The 12287-nt window shown below is 52.9% G+C and overlaps 5 protein-coding genes across 5 annotated transcripts; 3 read left to right on the top strand and 2 right to left on the bottom strand.

The window, feature by feature from the left end:
• Window positions 1-1387: 1387 nt before the first annotated feature.
• Window positions 1388-3858, bottom strand: CKM354_000329300 (uncharacterized protein; the record flags this gene model as incomplete). Its single annotated transcript, XM_044798483.1, has 4 exons — window positions 1388-1451; window positions 1504-1677; window positions 1731-3599; window positions 3656-3858. The coding sequence occupies 4 exons, from the start codon at window positions 3856-3858 to the stop codon at window positions 1388-1390; spliced, it is 2310 nt and encodes a 769-aa protein (XP_044654418.1).
• A 623-nt stretch (window positions 3859-4481) lies between these two features.
• CKM354_000329200 (rRNA-processing protein SAS10) lies at window positions 4482-6269 on the top strand (the record flags this gene model as incomplete). The annotated part of the gene is made up of 1 exon (XM_044798482.1): window positions 4482-6269. One exon carries the CDS (start codon window positions 4482-4484, stop codon window positions 6267-6269), a length of 1788 nt encoding a protein of 595 aa, XP_044654417.1.
• A 634-nt stretch (window positions 6270-6903) lies between these two features.
• CKM354_000329100 (uncharacterized protein) lies at window positions 6904-7968 on the top strand (the record flags this gene model as incomplete). Its single annotated transcript, XM_044798481.1, has 4 exons — window positions 6904-7002; window positions 7059-7449; window positions 7507-7634; window positions 7702-7968. 4 exons carry the CDS (start codon window positions 6904-6906, stop codon window positions 7966-7968), a joined length of 885 nt encoding a protein of 294 aa, XP_044654416.1.
• An 83-nt stretch (window positions 7969-8051) lies between these two features.
• Window positions 8052-9627, bottom strand: CKM354_000329000 (uncharacterized protein; the record flags this gene model as incomplete). Its single annotated transcript, XM_044798480.1, has 3 exons — window positions 8052-8578; window positions 8646-9138; window positions 9190-9627. The coding sequence occupies 3 exons, from the start codon at window positions 9625-9627 to the stop codon at window positions 8052-8054; spliced, it is 1458 nt and encodes a 485-aa protein (XP_044654415.1).
• Window positions 9628-10088: 461 nt separating this feature from the next.
• On the top strand, window positions 10089-12131 carry CKM354_000328900 (uncharacterized protein; the record flags this gene model as incomplete). Its single annotated transcript, XM_044798479.1, has 5 exons — window positions 10089-10400; window positions 10458-11072; window positions 11129-11192; window positions 11241-11274; window positions 11333-12131. The coding sequence occupies 5 exons, from the start codon at window positions 10089-10091 to the stop codon at window positions 12129-12131; spliced, it is 1824 nt and encodes a 607-aa protein (XP_044654414.1).
• Window positions 12132-12287: the final 156 nt, after the last annotated feature.

Raw genomic sequence — 12287 nt, 5'->3', positions numbered from 1 at the left:
AAGGGTGATATACTCAACGGAGTTACACTGGAGAATGTAAGCGTTCGTTTATGGTACATAATTCGTTATCAACATAGATGCAAATCGGACCAGCCGAGTACATGCCATTCATCCATCACCAGCTCATACCGGCCCGAATCTATCTCTGCCAAGTGTGAACTTCCGGTTAGGCATTCGGATACCCCAAGCAATGACATCGTCGCCATCAAGGCGCACATTTGGTGACAGCTGCTGCGCATCGCGCTTTTCTGGCCCGGTATAGAAAATGCTGTTGGGGTCCCATTCGAAGATCGGCTTCGCATCTGCTGACCTCTGGCCAAGCTTGCCGCTCAGCCTGTACAACTGGTGAGTGCATGAAACCGCCATGCAGGTAACACCACCGCCTATATGCGGGAATCGTTGAGCTTCAGCAGTGGCGTCTCTCTTCCACCATCCTCCCGTGTAAGCAATGCTGTTTGGATCCCATTCGAATATTGGGGCAGCTGATGCGCTACCAAATATTGTGGTGATCGCACAGATGATTGAGTCTGACAAGCGAATGTGAGCATATCTTTAGTGACTGAAGCGAAAGCAGAGCTCACATTTCATGTTTGAGTGCAGTAAAGAAGCTTACGAAGTGGTCTGTTCCAGGTTGGTTGCAGGAGAATTGCCTCGATCTGAGTGCCTTAGATGTTGCAACCGTAGTTCTTATATGCATCCCATCGCCACCTTGTCAATGACGGTTAAAGATCTCGTAATAGTAGCATTTGCTGTCTCTCCGACCATCCTTCATCGCCACAGTGCGCCGGCGCTTTCGGTGGACTCCGCGTGCGCGGGTGCGGGTGCGGGTGTGGGTTACGGTCTCTGCCAAGATATGCATTAACGACACCGCCTCTCCTAGACTCGACCGTAATGAGGGGAAAGGGGAGAAATTGAGCTACTGAATATCTGCTAGTCGTTAATTGGGGTTACTGTCCTTCTACGGCTTCATATGGCCAAGGCCGGCACTTTGCTATGCTAGAACATGGACTCCCGCCCTCTTGTCGCTCTTGTCCAATCAGCCGTGCCGTGGCGCTAAGTCCAGTTCTGTGCAGCGAAAGTGAGTAGCCTCGCTGACGGACAGAGGAGCAGTGCAGAGACCAAATGACTCTCTTCGTACAGACCATGCATTTCCGGTCTGTTTGGCGAGACTCGAACTGTTCAGAACAAGACGCACCACGAGTCGGAACGGAAAGGCGAAATCAGATGGCGTTGTTGATCGCATGAGGTACATGAAGCTGAGTAAGTCTTGTTTCACTATGCAGGAGACCAACGCCGTGTTGAAAACCAATCCGGCGTGTATCAGTGAGACCATTCCCTAATGCTCCGCGACTGACTTTCCCAAGGAACGATTCCGTTTCACCTCACCTTAGCGTTCCGACTGGGTCATTATTTGCATGGCTGAGGGTAGCTTTTGATTCGGAGGGAAACACCTGCTCGCACTCAGTTTTATACATCGAAGTGGAGAGTATACGATGACGATACCGGTCTGGAAATGTAGGATTGTTACCCCACCACGTTGGAAACTTGACATTCGGAATGCTTATCGCGAAGGCCATGACTGTGGACATGACCTGTGTGCCGCAATCCAAGCCGACTGCTAATAAATAATGGTATTTCCGCCAGAAGGCAGGATGATAGCGATAAATGTATCCCATGCTGGATCACACTCGTCAGCGAACTCAGGATGTGTCAGATATTTATGGACTCACAATACTACCGCAGCAATAAAGGACGTCAGAATACTGGTCGTTGGGTAGATCGGAAATAGACTTATCCCGTAGAAAATTAAAGGAGGGTTGCAGAGCTTTTCCATGTCCCATTTTGGAAGCCGCTGTTGGAATAACCAGACGATCAGGACGGCCGCGGGACCTGTAAGGAATGCGTAGTAGACCCAAGAGTACATGGAATCCTTCGAGAAAAACTGCTCAGGGCCTAGGACACCCCAGATCACGGATGACGAGTAGAAGTTTCGAGTTCGTGCGGCGTCCCAATTCACGGATGGCGTTTTCCCTGTGAGCGTGGGGATCCCAACAGATTGCAGAATGGCTCTCATCACAGCGTAGTTGATGAACGGGCCGAGGAGAGTTCCCCAGAACTGTCCGATGAACATTTCAGTTTCAGGGATGCGCATGTAGAAGCCGAATTTGAAGTCGATCACAAGGTTCAGGCTCTGAACCAGGCTCTGAGTGCCGTAAGTCATAGCTGTCAGTACCGCGATGGGATTTCCTTTGAAGAGTGAGCCGGCAATGATTTCCGAGAGGAAATTCATGCCGATAATTTGCCCTGAAATGGCAAATATGACGCCGCACGGGAACATGAATGCGAACGCTAACATCGACATGACGATAAAGCCCCACCAGGGAAGGTTAAAGCCACCGGCCTCGACTGTCGCGATGGAAAATGAAGCACAGAGACCAAGAAGTGTCAAGTACCACCAATGCGGTACGCGGGGACTGCCAGCCATGAGCTTCAGGTAAGGATCATCATAATGGCCGTCAGACTTGACTTCTTTGCGAAACACCTTGCGAACGATCGCCCATGTGTCCTTCCCATACCATAGTAGCACGAAAGCACAAGCGCTCATGCTGGCAGCGATGCCCCAGAAAATGCAGAAAACATACGATACGCTCCAGTAGGGAGGTGAGTATTCGTCCATTGCCGTCTGGTTGAGTATGTACTGTGGTGTGAGAACCCTCGAGATGTTATAGTCTTTACCCTCGCGGTCGAACGTCGAGGCAGACATGGCCGCATAGTTCTGGGCATCCAGAGAGTTCGTGTAGTAGAGAATCGGATAGATGGTCCAAACGGCCACAAAAATGCCGGTGAATTGATTCGTTGACGCCCAAAAGGGTGTATACATGGACTGCATGGTCCCGTTGATGTAGTTCCAGTCCAGCGAGAAGTCCAAGATCCCAAAGCCGTACTTTCCGGAGCCGAGGACATACGCAATGGGATTGCCGTGTCCAAGCCAACACAATAGTGGCAGAGATATCAGCAGCGGAAACAGATATTGGGGAAGCCATTGCCAGATGAAGGCTGCAGTGGCGCAGTAGGTGAAAAAGGCCAAGGACCTCCTCGTGACGGAAGGGTTGCGGTGCATTGCATTGAACAGGGCAATATTAGGCAGCACACTAGGATAGAACATCTTCGGAGGACGGACGAGAATGTCGCGAAAGAGCCCGGCAAACCCATAACCGAGCAGTTGCGATGTGACGAGGAAGAGGATACCCCAAACTGCAGAAATTTTCTGGCCATAGTACATTTCCATGGCGGTCAGCGGACCCAGACCGTAGGCAGTGTGACTTGAGCCCCAGTAAGCAACCACAACCAGGGCGTGTTCTTTTGCATTCCACGGGCCAGGATTCATGCTCCATTTGAATCTGCCTCTGAACCAAGACATTTCGCGTTTCGGCAGGTATCTCGCCATGGCATCACCCATGGCCCAGGCGAGAAGCTGGATGACATAACTCGAGATGCTCTGCTGGTATGGTTTGAAGTAGTACAGGGTGGAGAGGGCGCAGCCAACGGTCACCCAAAAGGTGCTGAGGAACCAGAAGCGAAAGGTCAAGATAGGCTCTCTGCGATAAGAGTCAAAACTCGGCTGCGCGGGCGCGTGATGCGAGACAACACTTGCGTTGGGTCATTGTGGAGGTGGACTGTCCTGGCGACCATAGTGACGGGATAGTCTTTGAGACGCGGGTCGATGACTCCCTCATCGTCGCTGGGAACATGAATGGTCTCTCCCACATCGTTACGCTCATCGAGACAGGCTTGGAGGTGCACTTGCGAAACGTCTTCGCATGGCACCTTCTCGGCAGACTTCTCGACAGACTCCATGTCGCCGCTGTGCTTTCGAGGGGAGATGAGATGAGCCAGAAGTTGTGGCGTCAGTCGAGGTCGAACAGCATTTTGGGCCCCGGCCGAGTTGCACGCAATGAGGCGGGAGAGCGTGCAAGACATGGACCGTCGCGAAGAACCTCCCCTGCATTCATCGGGCTCTTTATCAAGCTTCGATCGCAGTGGGCATTAAGCTCGTATCAGATGCTTTGTGATGACCAGGAAGCAACGCCCTTGTCAGCCAGTGAATGGACTGACATTCCTCCTCTGCAGGGCCAGCAATGGTGATATACCAGGGCATGCATTGGAGCGAAGATACGCCAATTTGCCCAGGCAGAAGCGCGTCCGGGTGCCGCTCCGCCGGCGATGGCAGTGTCTGGCCATCAGGGTGGGTGACAGAGTGCGATGTGATGTGGTGAAAGGACCATATTCACGCGGTGCTCGAGAATGTGTCGGACGGGGAGGCACTGGTCGATGTGATGCTGGACCGGACTTATCTCGGCAGATCTGATTGGCGTTCGCCAATCAACTTTAACTTAGCTTTAAGCTCATAACTTTTTGCTGCCAAGCAGACAGACATCGCTGGTGTTGCACTGCCCGCTCACATTCCATATTGTCGCACAATGGCGAAAAAGAGAATTCACACCTTCGAGGATGTGGCTGGCTCGGATGATGAGTTCCACCTAAACCAGGACGAGATCCGCCTCGGCGAGGAGCCGGCAGCGAAACGCAGGCGAAAACTTGCTGAAGACGAAGAGTTCCTGCAGCCGTCTGATGAGGAGGTCTTGGGCCATTCCGAAGCGGAAGACGAGGAGAGCTCCGATGGCGAGAGCGCCGATCATCGCGGTGTCGACGAGGAAGACGAAGATGAGGGAGTGGCAGGCTGGGGCACTTCGAAGGATGCACTATACGGACACGATGCGATCGAGACTGAAGAGCAGGCCCTCGAGGAAGAGAAGGAAGCCATTCGGCTGCAGAAGAGACAGTTACAGCAGATGCGTGCGGCGGACTATGGATTCGATGAAGACGAGTGGCAGACAACCGACCAGGGCGGCGCCGCTGCAGAAGGCGAGCGTGAGCAAAATGTGGTGTCCGAATTTGTGCCACGCCTCCAGATCGCGCCAGATATGGGTGTGGCAGAGCGTCTGAAGCTGCTCAAGTCCCGTTATCCCGAGTTCGAACCCTTGAGCAAGCAACTTCTGCGGCTACGAGAGGAGCACGCTCGCTTGTCCACGGCGGCGGGAGCCTCGTCGCTCGCCCAAATCAAATTGAAAGCCGCTTCCGCCTACCTGGGCGCACTGGTGATGTATTTCTCCTTACTCACTTCTCCTGCTGCGCAGACCAGCGGAGAGGACGTGGTGGCTCTCCCAGCGACACAACTTCGAGACCACCCAGTCATGATCAGCTTGGTCAAGTGCCGCGAGCTTTGGGAACGGACGTCGACGCTTCCGGATCATGTCGATCAAGAAAGCATAACATCTGAGCAGGGGCATCCTCTTGAAGCGGAGGACGAGACTAGCGAAGGCGAGGACGTCGCCGCGGTCGAGCCTCCTAGGTCTGACAAACGTTCATCGAGAGCTGATCGTCATGCTGCTGCTCTTCAGGCGGCCAGAGAGCAGAGGAGAGCGGAGAAGCTCCAACGCGCCGAAGCCGACCTTGCCAATCTGGACTCTCTGATACATGCAAAGAGTAGACCAGGTACCAAGACTGCTTTCCGTCGACATAACAATGAAAACGACGAAGATCTTGGCGAAGAGGCGCCACTCACTGCTCGCGAAGCTGCCGACAAGGCACAAAAGAAGAAGAGTCTTCGCTTCTACACTTCTCAAATAGCTCAGAAGGCTAACAAGCGCGGGAACGCTGGTCGAACCGCTGGTGGCGACGACGATATTCCACATCGTGAGCGTTTGAGGGATAGACAGGCACGCTTAAATGCCGAGGCTGAGAAACGCGGCAAGCGTGCAGGCGATGGAGTTGATGCAGATCTTGGTGGCGACAGCGACGAAGATGATCACCAACAAGCTCGCGACATTCGAGCAGCTGCAGAGGACGATGAATACTATGATCTCGTTGCATCAAAGACCGCCAAGAAGAAGAGCGACAAGGCCGCATTGGCAGATGCGCAGCGACAAGCAGCATTGCAAGGCGTCGCGGTGGTCCAGCAAGAAGTCATTGGTCCAGATGGTAAACGCAAGATCAGCTATGCCATCGAGAAGAACAAGGGTCTCACTCCTCACCGCAAAAAGGATGTGCGCAATCCGCGTGTGAAGAAGAGGAAGAAGTACGATGAGAAGAAAAAGAAGCTGGCATCGATCAAGCCTGTCTATAAGGGAGGCGAGGGTCGTGGAGGTTATGCTGGAGAACTGACTGGTATCAAGGGCTCATTGGTCAAGAGCACAAAGCTGTCGTAGGCACATCAAGTTGAAGTTCGACTTTATCTGACCAGTGTCAACCATTATAACCTTGGCATCAAAGCGAGCCGCCACCTTCCGCATTATTCCTTAAGATCATGCCCAAACGACTTCACATGAACTGCTGAAGCCTGAGCTTTGCTGATGTGAACGCAGAAAGCACTTGCGAAGTGAAGAAAACGAGGATAAAGTTTCCATATCAGCGCATCGCACCCTTCACAAGCGCCGTGGCCCTGTATATTATCATTCGATAGACCGTGCTGACATGTCATGTTCATTCCACCGGACAAGGGCGGCAACACGCTGTCACGTTGCCAAGTCACGTCGATCAGGGTGTGACATCCGTACTACGTAAGCATTGCCATCTGATACCCACCCAACCACGACCACGGCCAGAGGACAGTATCGAGTAACACAGGACTCATTCTCCTCCTTGCGGTGTGACGAAATGCGTGCGCACAGCCCCTCCATTCACTAGCCGCTCGAGGTTGCAATTACTCGTGTTCAAGGTAGCCTCACGATGCCAACGCACGTTGCAGAAAAGCTTCAAATTGGCGTTCGGCGGTGTCGATCGTGGTTCTTTTGCAGTTGAATGCAGTCTTCATCTTCTGTATCCTTTTTGAACTCAAACAGCATGATCACAGCAATATTGCTCCGCGCCGTCGTCGCTGGGCTCACGTTGCATGCAAGCTGGTCCGTCTTAACGTACATACGCAAAGATTATCAGGATTTCGTGAGTGGTTTACCAGAGCCCAACAATCACATCATCGTGCTGATATTTGTGTCCAGCTCTCACTTGGTCCAGGAGGCACCCCATTGACCTTTACCGGTTACCTGAAGGTCAAATGCTTGAGCATCTTCGCCTTGCAAGACCCGTTTGAGGCACCACCCGTCCCAACGCGATTAGCAAATTCCCAAGGCCATCTCGAAAACCTACCGAAGCGTTCTTACCCCCGCCCGTTGACAAGAGGTATAGCCCCGCAACGGCAGACGACGCAATGCTCGAGTCCGGAAATATACTCCAAACTGGGAGCTGCACTTGCGAACATGGCCAGTTGTTCAGGAAGCCGGTTCGAGTTGGGCACATCTTGTTTTGAGAAATACAGCACTGGCATCTTCTCTGCCTCCCCGCCGCGCAATCAGACATGCAGAGGAGAAATCTGCCATGCCCATCCTTCTGGTGAGTAAGCTTCGACGGTGTTTGTCTTGACTCGAATACGGGCTCACTCCGAGACAGATGGGTCGCTGCATCTGACCCTGCATCCCAAGGATGTCAAGCTTGTGCTGGAACGTGGCTGGGGCCAACGACATCCCCTCGCGCGGGGTGGTTTCTTCGAGCGCTTCGTCCCGGTGGGCTTTGTCATGGTGAGTTTGGTCATCAATTTTGAAGTCAATGACTGGAAATTTTGCTGAACTATTTTGTGTATTGCAGATATACGCTCCTCAGACCGAAGAGGACATCACTCACATTCTGCAGATCGTGGCAGCAGCTGCAAAGTTCATTTGCGGTGAAGATCGTCCTCAGACGCGGGTGTCTGATTCGAGCCATGGGACTGATGAGACGCACTCTACGCCGACCGGGCGTCAACAAGAATTTGTGGGGCCACGTCACGGCCCTCTGGATCCGCTGAGAACGAGTTGTCATGCCATTTCACTGCAGTCACTCGGTGAAGGTGTTCCCATGATCGCAAAGGCTTAAAACTTGTCGCCTCCAGCTGTAGACCTCCTTCACATCCTCCGAATGCAGCAAGTCTCCATAGCATCGCGACAATTGTGACAGCCTTAGAAAGTATAGCGGAAGCCGATGGTATTCTCCAGTATCTTCTTGCCAGCCTTTTGTCGCTTGTTTGCATACCAAAACCAGGACGAGAACGTCGCAACAAAGCCAATGAGGACGAACCCCGACCCGATCGAAATCCAGACCGCAGTAGGGTATCGCGGTGCTTCTTGTTGACGGACGATGAAAGATCCAGCTATGCCTCCAGCGCCATTCATTGCAGTTACCGATGCGGCAGTGAACACTCTCTTCCACTGCCCCGTCAAATTCGTTTGTGCATAGGTGTTCACAGCGGCCCAATTCGACACATATGCACCAGTGGCCAGGAATGTGCCAATATATCTTGCCGCCAACGAGTCCGCGAAACCAGTCATGCAGAAGCCAACGATCAGACACAGGCTGTTGAAAATTATGACAGGACCTCGAAGACTGTACTTGTCGCCCACGACCGAAGAGATGATCACTGGTACGACAGACCAGTAGTAAGGCGGCGCAGAGAGCAGTATTGATTCATTCTCATCGTAGCCCATGCCTGAATACCATGGGCCGTCAGTCAATATTCATCCACGAAACTTGAAACACGTTGATCTTGTACTGACCACTCAGAATGATAGGCAGAAAGTAGCTCAAGCTGGTCGACACGATGTTCACAGCGAAGAACATACATGCATAGCCATAGATCTTGATGTCTTTTGCATGTACGAGGACTTTTCCCCATGTAAAAGGATCAGCCTCAACGTCGTTGCGATCAGAGCGAATTCGCGATACGGCAATCTCTTGTTCATCCTCCGTAAGGAAATACCAAGTCTTGTGTGCATATTCGGGAAAATCGACCATCCAGAAATAGGAGACGATGCCGATGAGCACAGTGATCAAGCCTTGGACAATGAACATGTACTGCCAGCCTGCCAGGCCGCCCTTACCATCGAGATGGTTTAGCGCCCAGTTCACAATCGATCCTGTTGCCAATATTGTCACCTGTCCAGTCTGTAGGAATGCGAATCTTGTCTGCGTTTCTGAACGTCGATACCAGGCGGAGATTAGACAAGTCAAACCTGGGTAAATGCCGGACATGCACATCCCGAGTAATACCTTCACCATGAATCAGCGAAAGTCGTTGCCTTCATCTAGCAGACCACTTGCCCTCAACGCGATCATCTCTCGCCACGAGTGGATGAAGGCCGTCGACAAGGTGACGATGCCGAATGCACACGTCGTGGCTGCAAAAAATATTCTGGGCCCGAATTTTCGTACGGCAACGGTCGAAGGCAGCTGAAAAGCGATACTTGACACTGTGAATATGAAGATGCTCACGCTGTACCGATTGCCAAAAAGACCAAGGTCATCTCGCATTGAGGTTACGCTGGCTGAGCTAATGATACCACTGTCGAGCAGATTCAGCGAGCACAGAATGGCCGCGATGGAGCATAGCCGAAAGTCGATCTTGCGAAGGAGACGTCGTTCCACTGTCGCATCGATGCGCGAGGAGGTCTCTTCATGGCTGTTCAAGGTCTCGTATTCTTCTTCGTGGGGAAGCTTCGGCGGGCTGCTGGCGTCCAGTCGTCTTCGAGTTTCCGCCATGACTTGGTGATGAACATGCCGAGGCGCTAGACTACAGCGACATCCGGATGCGCGACTGCTTTATGTGTTGGGTCTCACGAAGACCCAAGGCAGGCGCGACTTCGCAGGTGACAGAGCACAGCATTTTTCAGCAGCTCGATATCGTTGTCATCAGCCAGCATGTCTGCAGGGCACTCCGCATCAATGCCGGACGATTAGCCGCGACCCATAACGCTCGACTTTATGCCGTTTATGTGGCGGGAAAAGCCAGCTAAATAGCCTCCTTTCTCGACCATGCGGTTTCGCACTGCCGCGACGTCGTGGATTACATGGAGCTCGTCTAAGCGCCATGTAATAAGCAGCTTATTGCGGGCGTTTAGTCCGACTTTGGGGCTTCGTGCGAGACCATGCGCGTGCGACTATAAGAGTTACACAGTAAGACGAGCTCCGCATCCGCATCAGCACTGCAGTGTACAGCGGCGATGTCCACGATGCAGGGCAGCAGCACCAATGGTGTGCCGCCTTCTCCTCCACTGCCCATCGAAGCGACTTTCTTGATCGTGGGCGCTGGCCCGGCAGGAGCTTCCCTAGCTTGCTTCCTCGCCTCACACGGTCTGAGCGGCGTGCTCGTGGCAGCTGCGCCGGGCACCGCAAAGGAGCCTCGAGCACACATCACCAACGCCGCCGCCCTCGAGTGTCTGCGAGACATTGGCCTGGAGGAAGAAGCGCTCAAGAATGCCACGCCGTCAGAATGCATGCAGCACACCCGCTGGTGTCGCTCCATGGCTGGGGAAGTATGTCAAGTTCAGGGACCCTCGACCAACAAAGGCACCGATTGACAATAATGTTAGGAATTCGGCAGAATCTACTCCTGGGGCAACCAGCCGGATCGTAAAGGCGAATACGACGAAGCAAGCCCGTGCAGACACGTGGATATCCCACAGACGGTCCTGGAGCCCATACTCGTCAAGCATGCCTCGCACAGCAACATCAGCGTGAGGTTTGATACTTCCTTTGTAGAGTACGAGCGCGAGTCTGCCCACGGTCCCATCACGTCCACTGTCAAGGACAATCTCACCGGCCAGACGTACCAGATCCGCACCAAGTATCTGTTCGGATGCGATGGAGCGAGATCTCAGGTCATGAAACAGCTCGACATTCCGCTAATCAAAGCTCAAGGCCAAGGTCTTGCGCTGAACGTTCTCGCTGAGGTGGATCTGACAGAGCAAGTGAAGACTCGCACGGGGAATCTGCATGTCATATACACACCGGAAATTGAACATCCTCCATGGGGCTGGAGTTGCATCCTCCGAATGGTGAAGCCATGGACCGAATGGATGTTCATTGTCCTGCCCGAGCCCGGCTTCGAAAATTTCAAAATCCGTCCATCGAACGAAGAATATGAGAAACGTATGCGTGAGTTCATTGGCGATGACAGCGTTCCCATCAAGATCCTGGATGCATCTGTGAGTCTCACGATCAATTATCACGATCAGGCAGAGGCAGGGCTAATTGATTCCAGAAATGGTATATCAATGAAATTGTGGCAGAGCACTACAGCGATAGCAACATATTTTGCCTCGGTGGTAAGCATTACTGCTTCGCATGCAGGAGCAATTGCTGACAATGTCCAGACGCGGTGCACAGGCATCCTCCTTTCAATGGACTGTGGGTTATCAATGCTCTCATTATGCACATCACCTTTGTACTGACTGTTGTGCCGTAGTGGAAGCAATACCTGCGTTCAAGACGCGTTCAACTTGGCTTGGAAGATTGCGCTGGTCGAGAAGGGTGCTGCGGAGCCGAGTCTCCTCGATTCTTTTAGTCCTGAACGTCAGCCCATAGGCGCAGGTATAATCAAACGCGCAAACCAAGGGCTGAGAGACCATCATGCCGTATGGGAAGCCCTGGGGGTATTGCCAAAGGATGTCGAGGAGCGAAAACGACAACACGAAGAGCTTAAAGCACCTACGCCAGAGGGACGAGCGAGACGAAAACGACTCCGGGCAGCCATCGACCATACTGCGCATGAATTCGGAGGCATCGGTATTGAGATGAATCAGTTATACCAATCTGATGCCATCTACACCTTGGACGAGAAGGAGCCTCCCCGGCCTTTCCCGAAGGACGAGGTTCTCCAGTACGGAATCTCGACGTACCCTGGTTCGAGGCTGCCCCATGCCTGGCTGAACAAGAGATGTCCTATCAATCCCATCAGTACCATTGACCTTGCTGGACATGGCAGATTCTGTGTCCTCACCGGCGTGGGCGGCGACGCGTGGAAGGCGGCAGCGTCTGCAGCTGGTCAACAGCTTGGCCTTGAGATCAATGCGTACTCGATCGGCTGGTGTCAGGACTATGAAGATGTTTATGGAGACTGGGAGAAGAAGCGCGAAATCGAAGAGGATGGATGTCTATTGCTGCGCCCAGACCGAGTGGTTGCGTGGAGGAGCATGGAAGCACAAGACGACGCCGCTGCGGCGTTGATCAAGGTTCTCCAAGCCATACTGGGCAAGGCATCATAGGCACACGATAAGCATAACAATCTTCGAGTTCCAACATTTCAATAGAAATAAACGAATGTTGCACAAGCCACACATTTGATTCCGTTGTTGTCGTCGTCGTCGTCCCACCTGCCCTATTCATGCTAGCTCCTAGGGGCCAATGTTGACCGCAACCCG

The sequence above is a fragment of the Cercospora kikuchii genome (assembly GCF_019650295.1).
Source record: "Cercospora kikuchii DNA, contig_00002, whole genome shotgun sequence".
Lineage (NCBI taxonomy): Eukaryota > Fungi > Ascomycota > Dothideomycetes > Mycosphaerellales > Mycosphaerellaceae > Cercospora > Cercospora kikuchii.
Note: the sequence above shows the minus strand (reverse complement) of the source record. Positions and strands in the feature narration are given on the sequence as shown.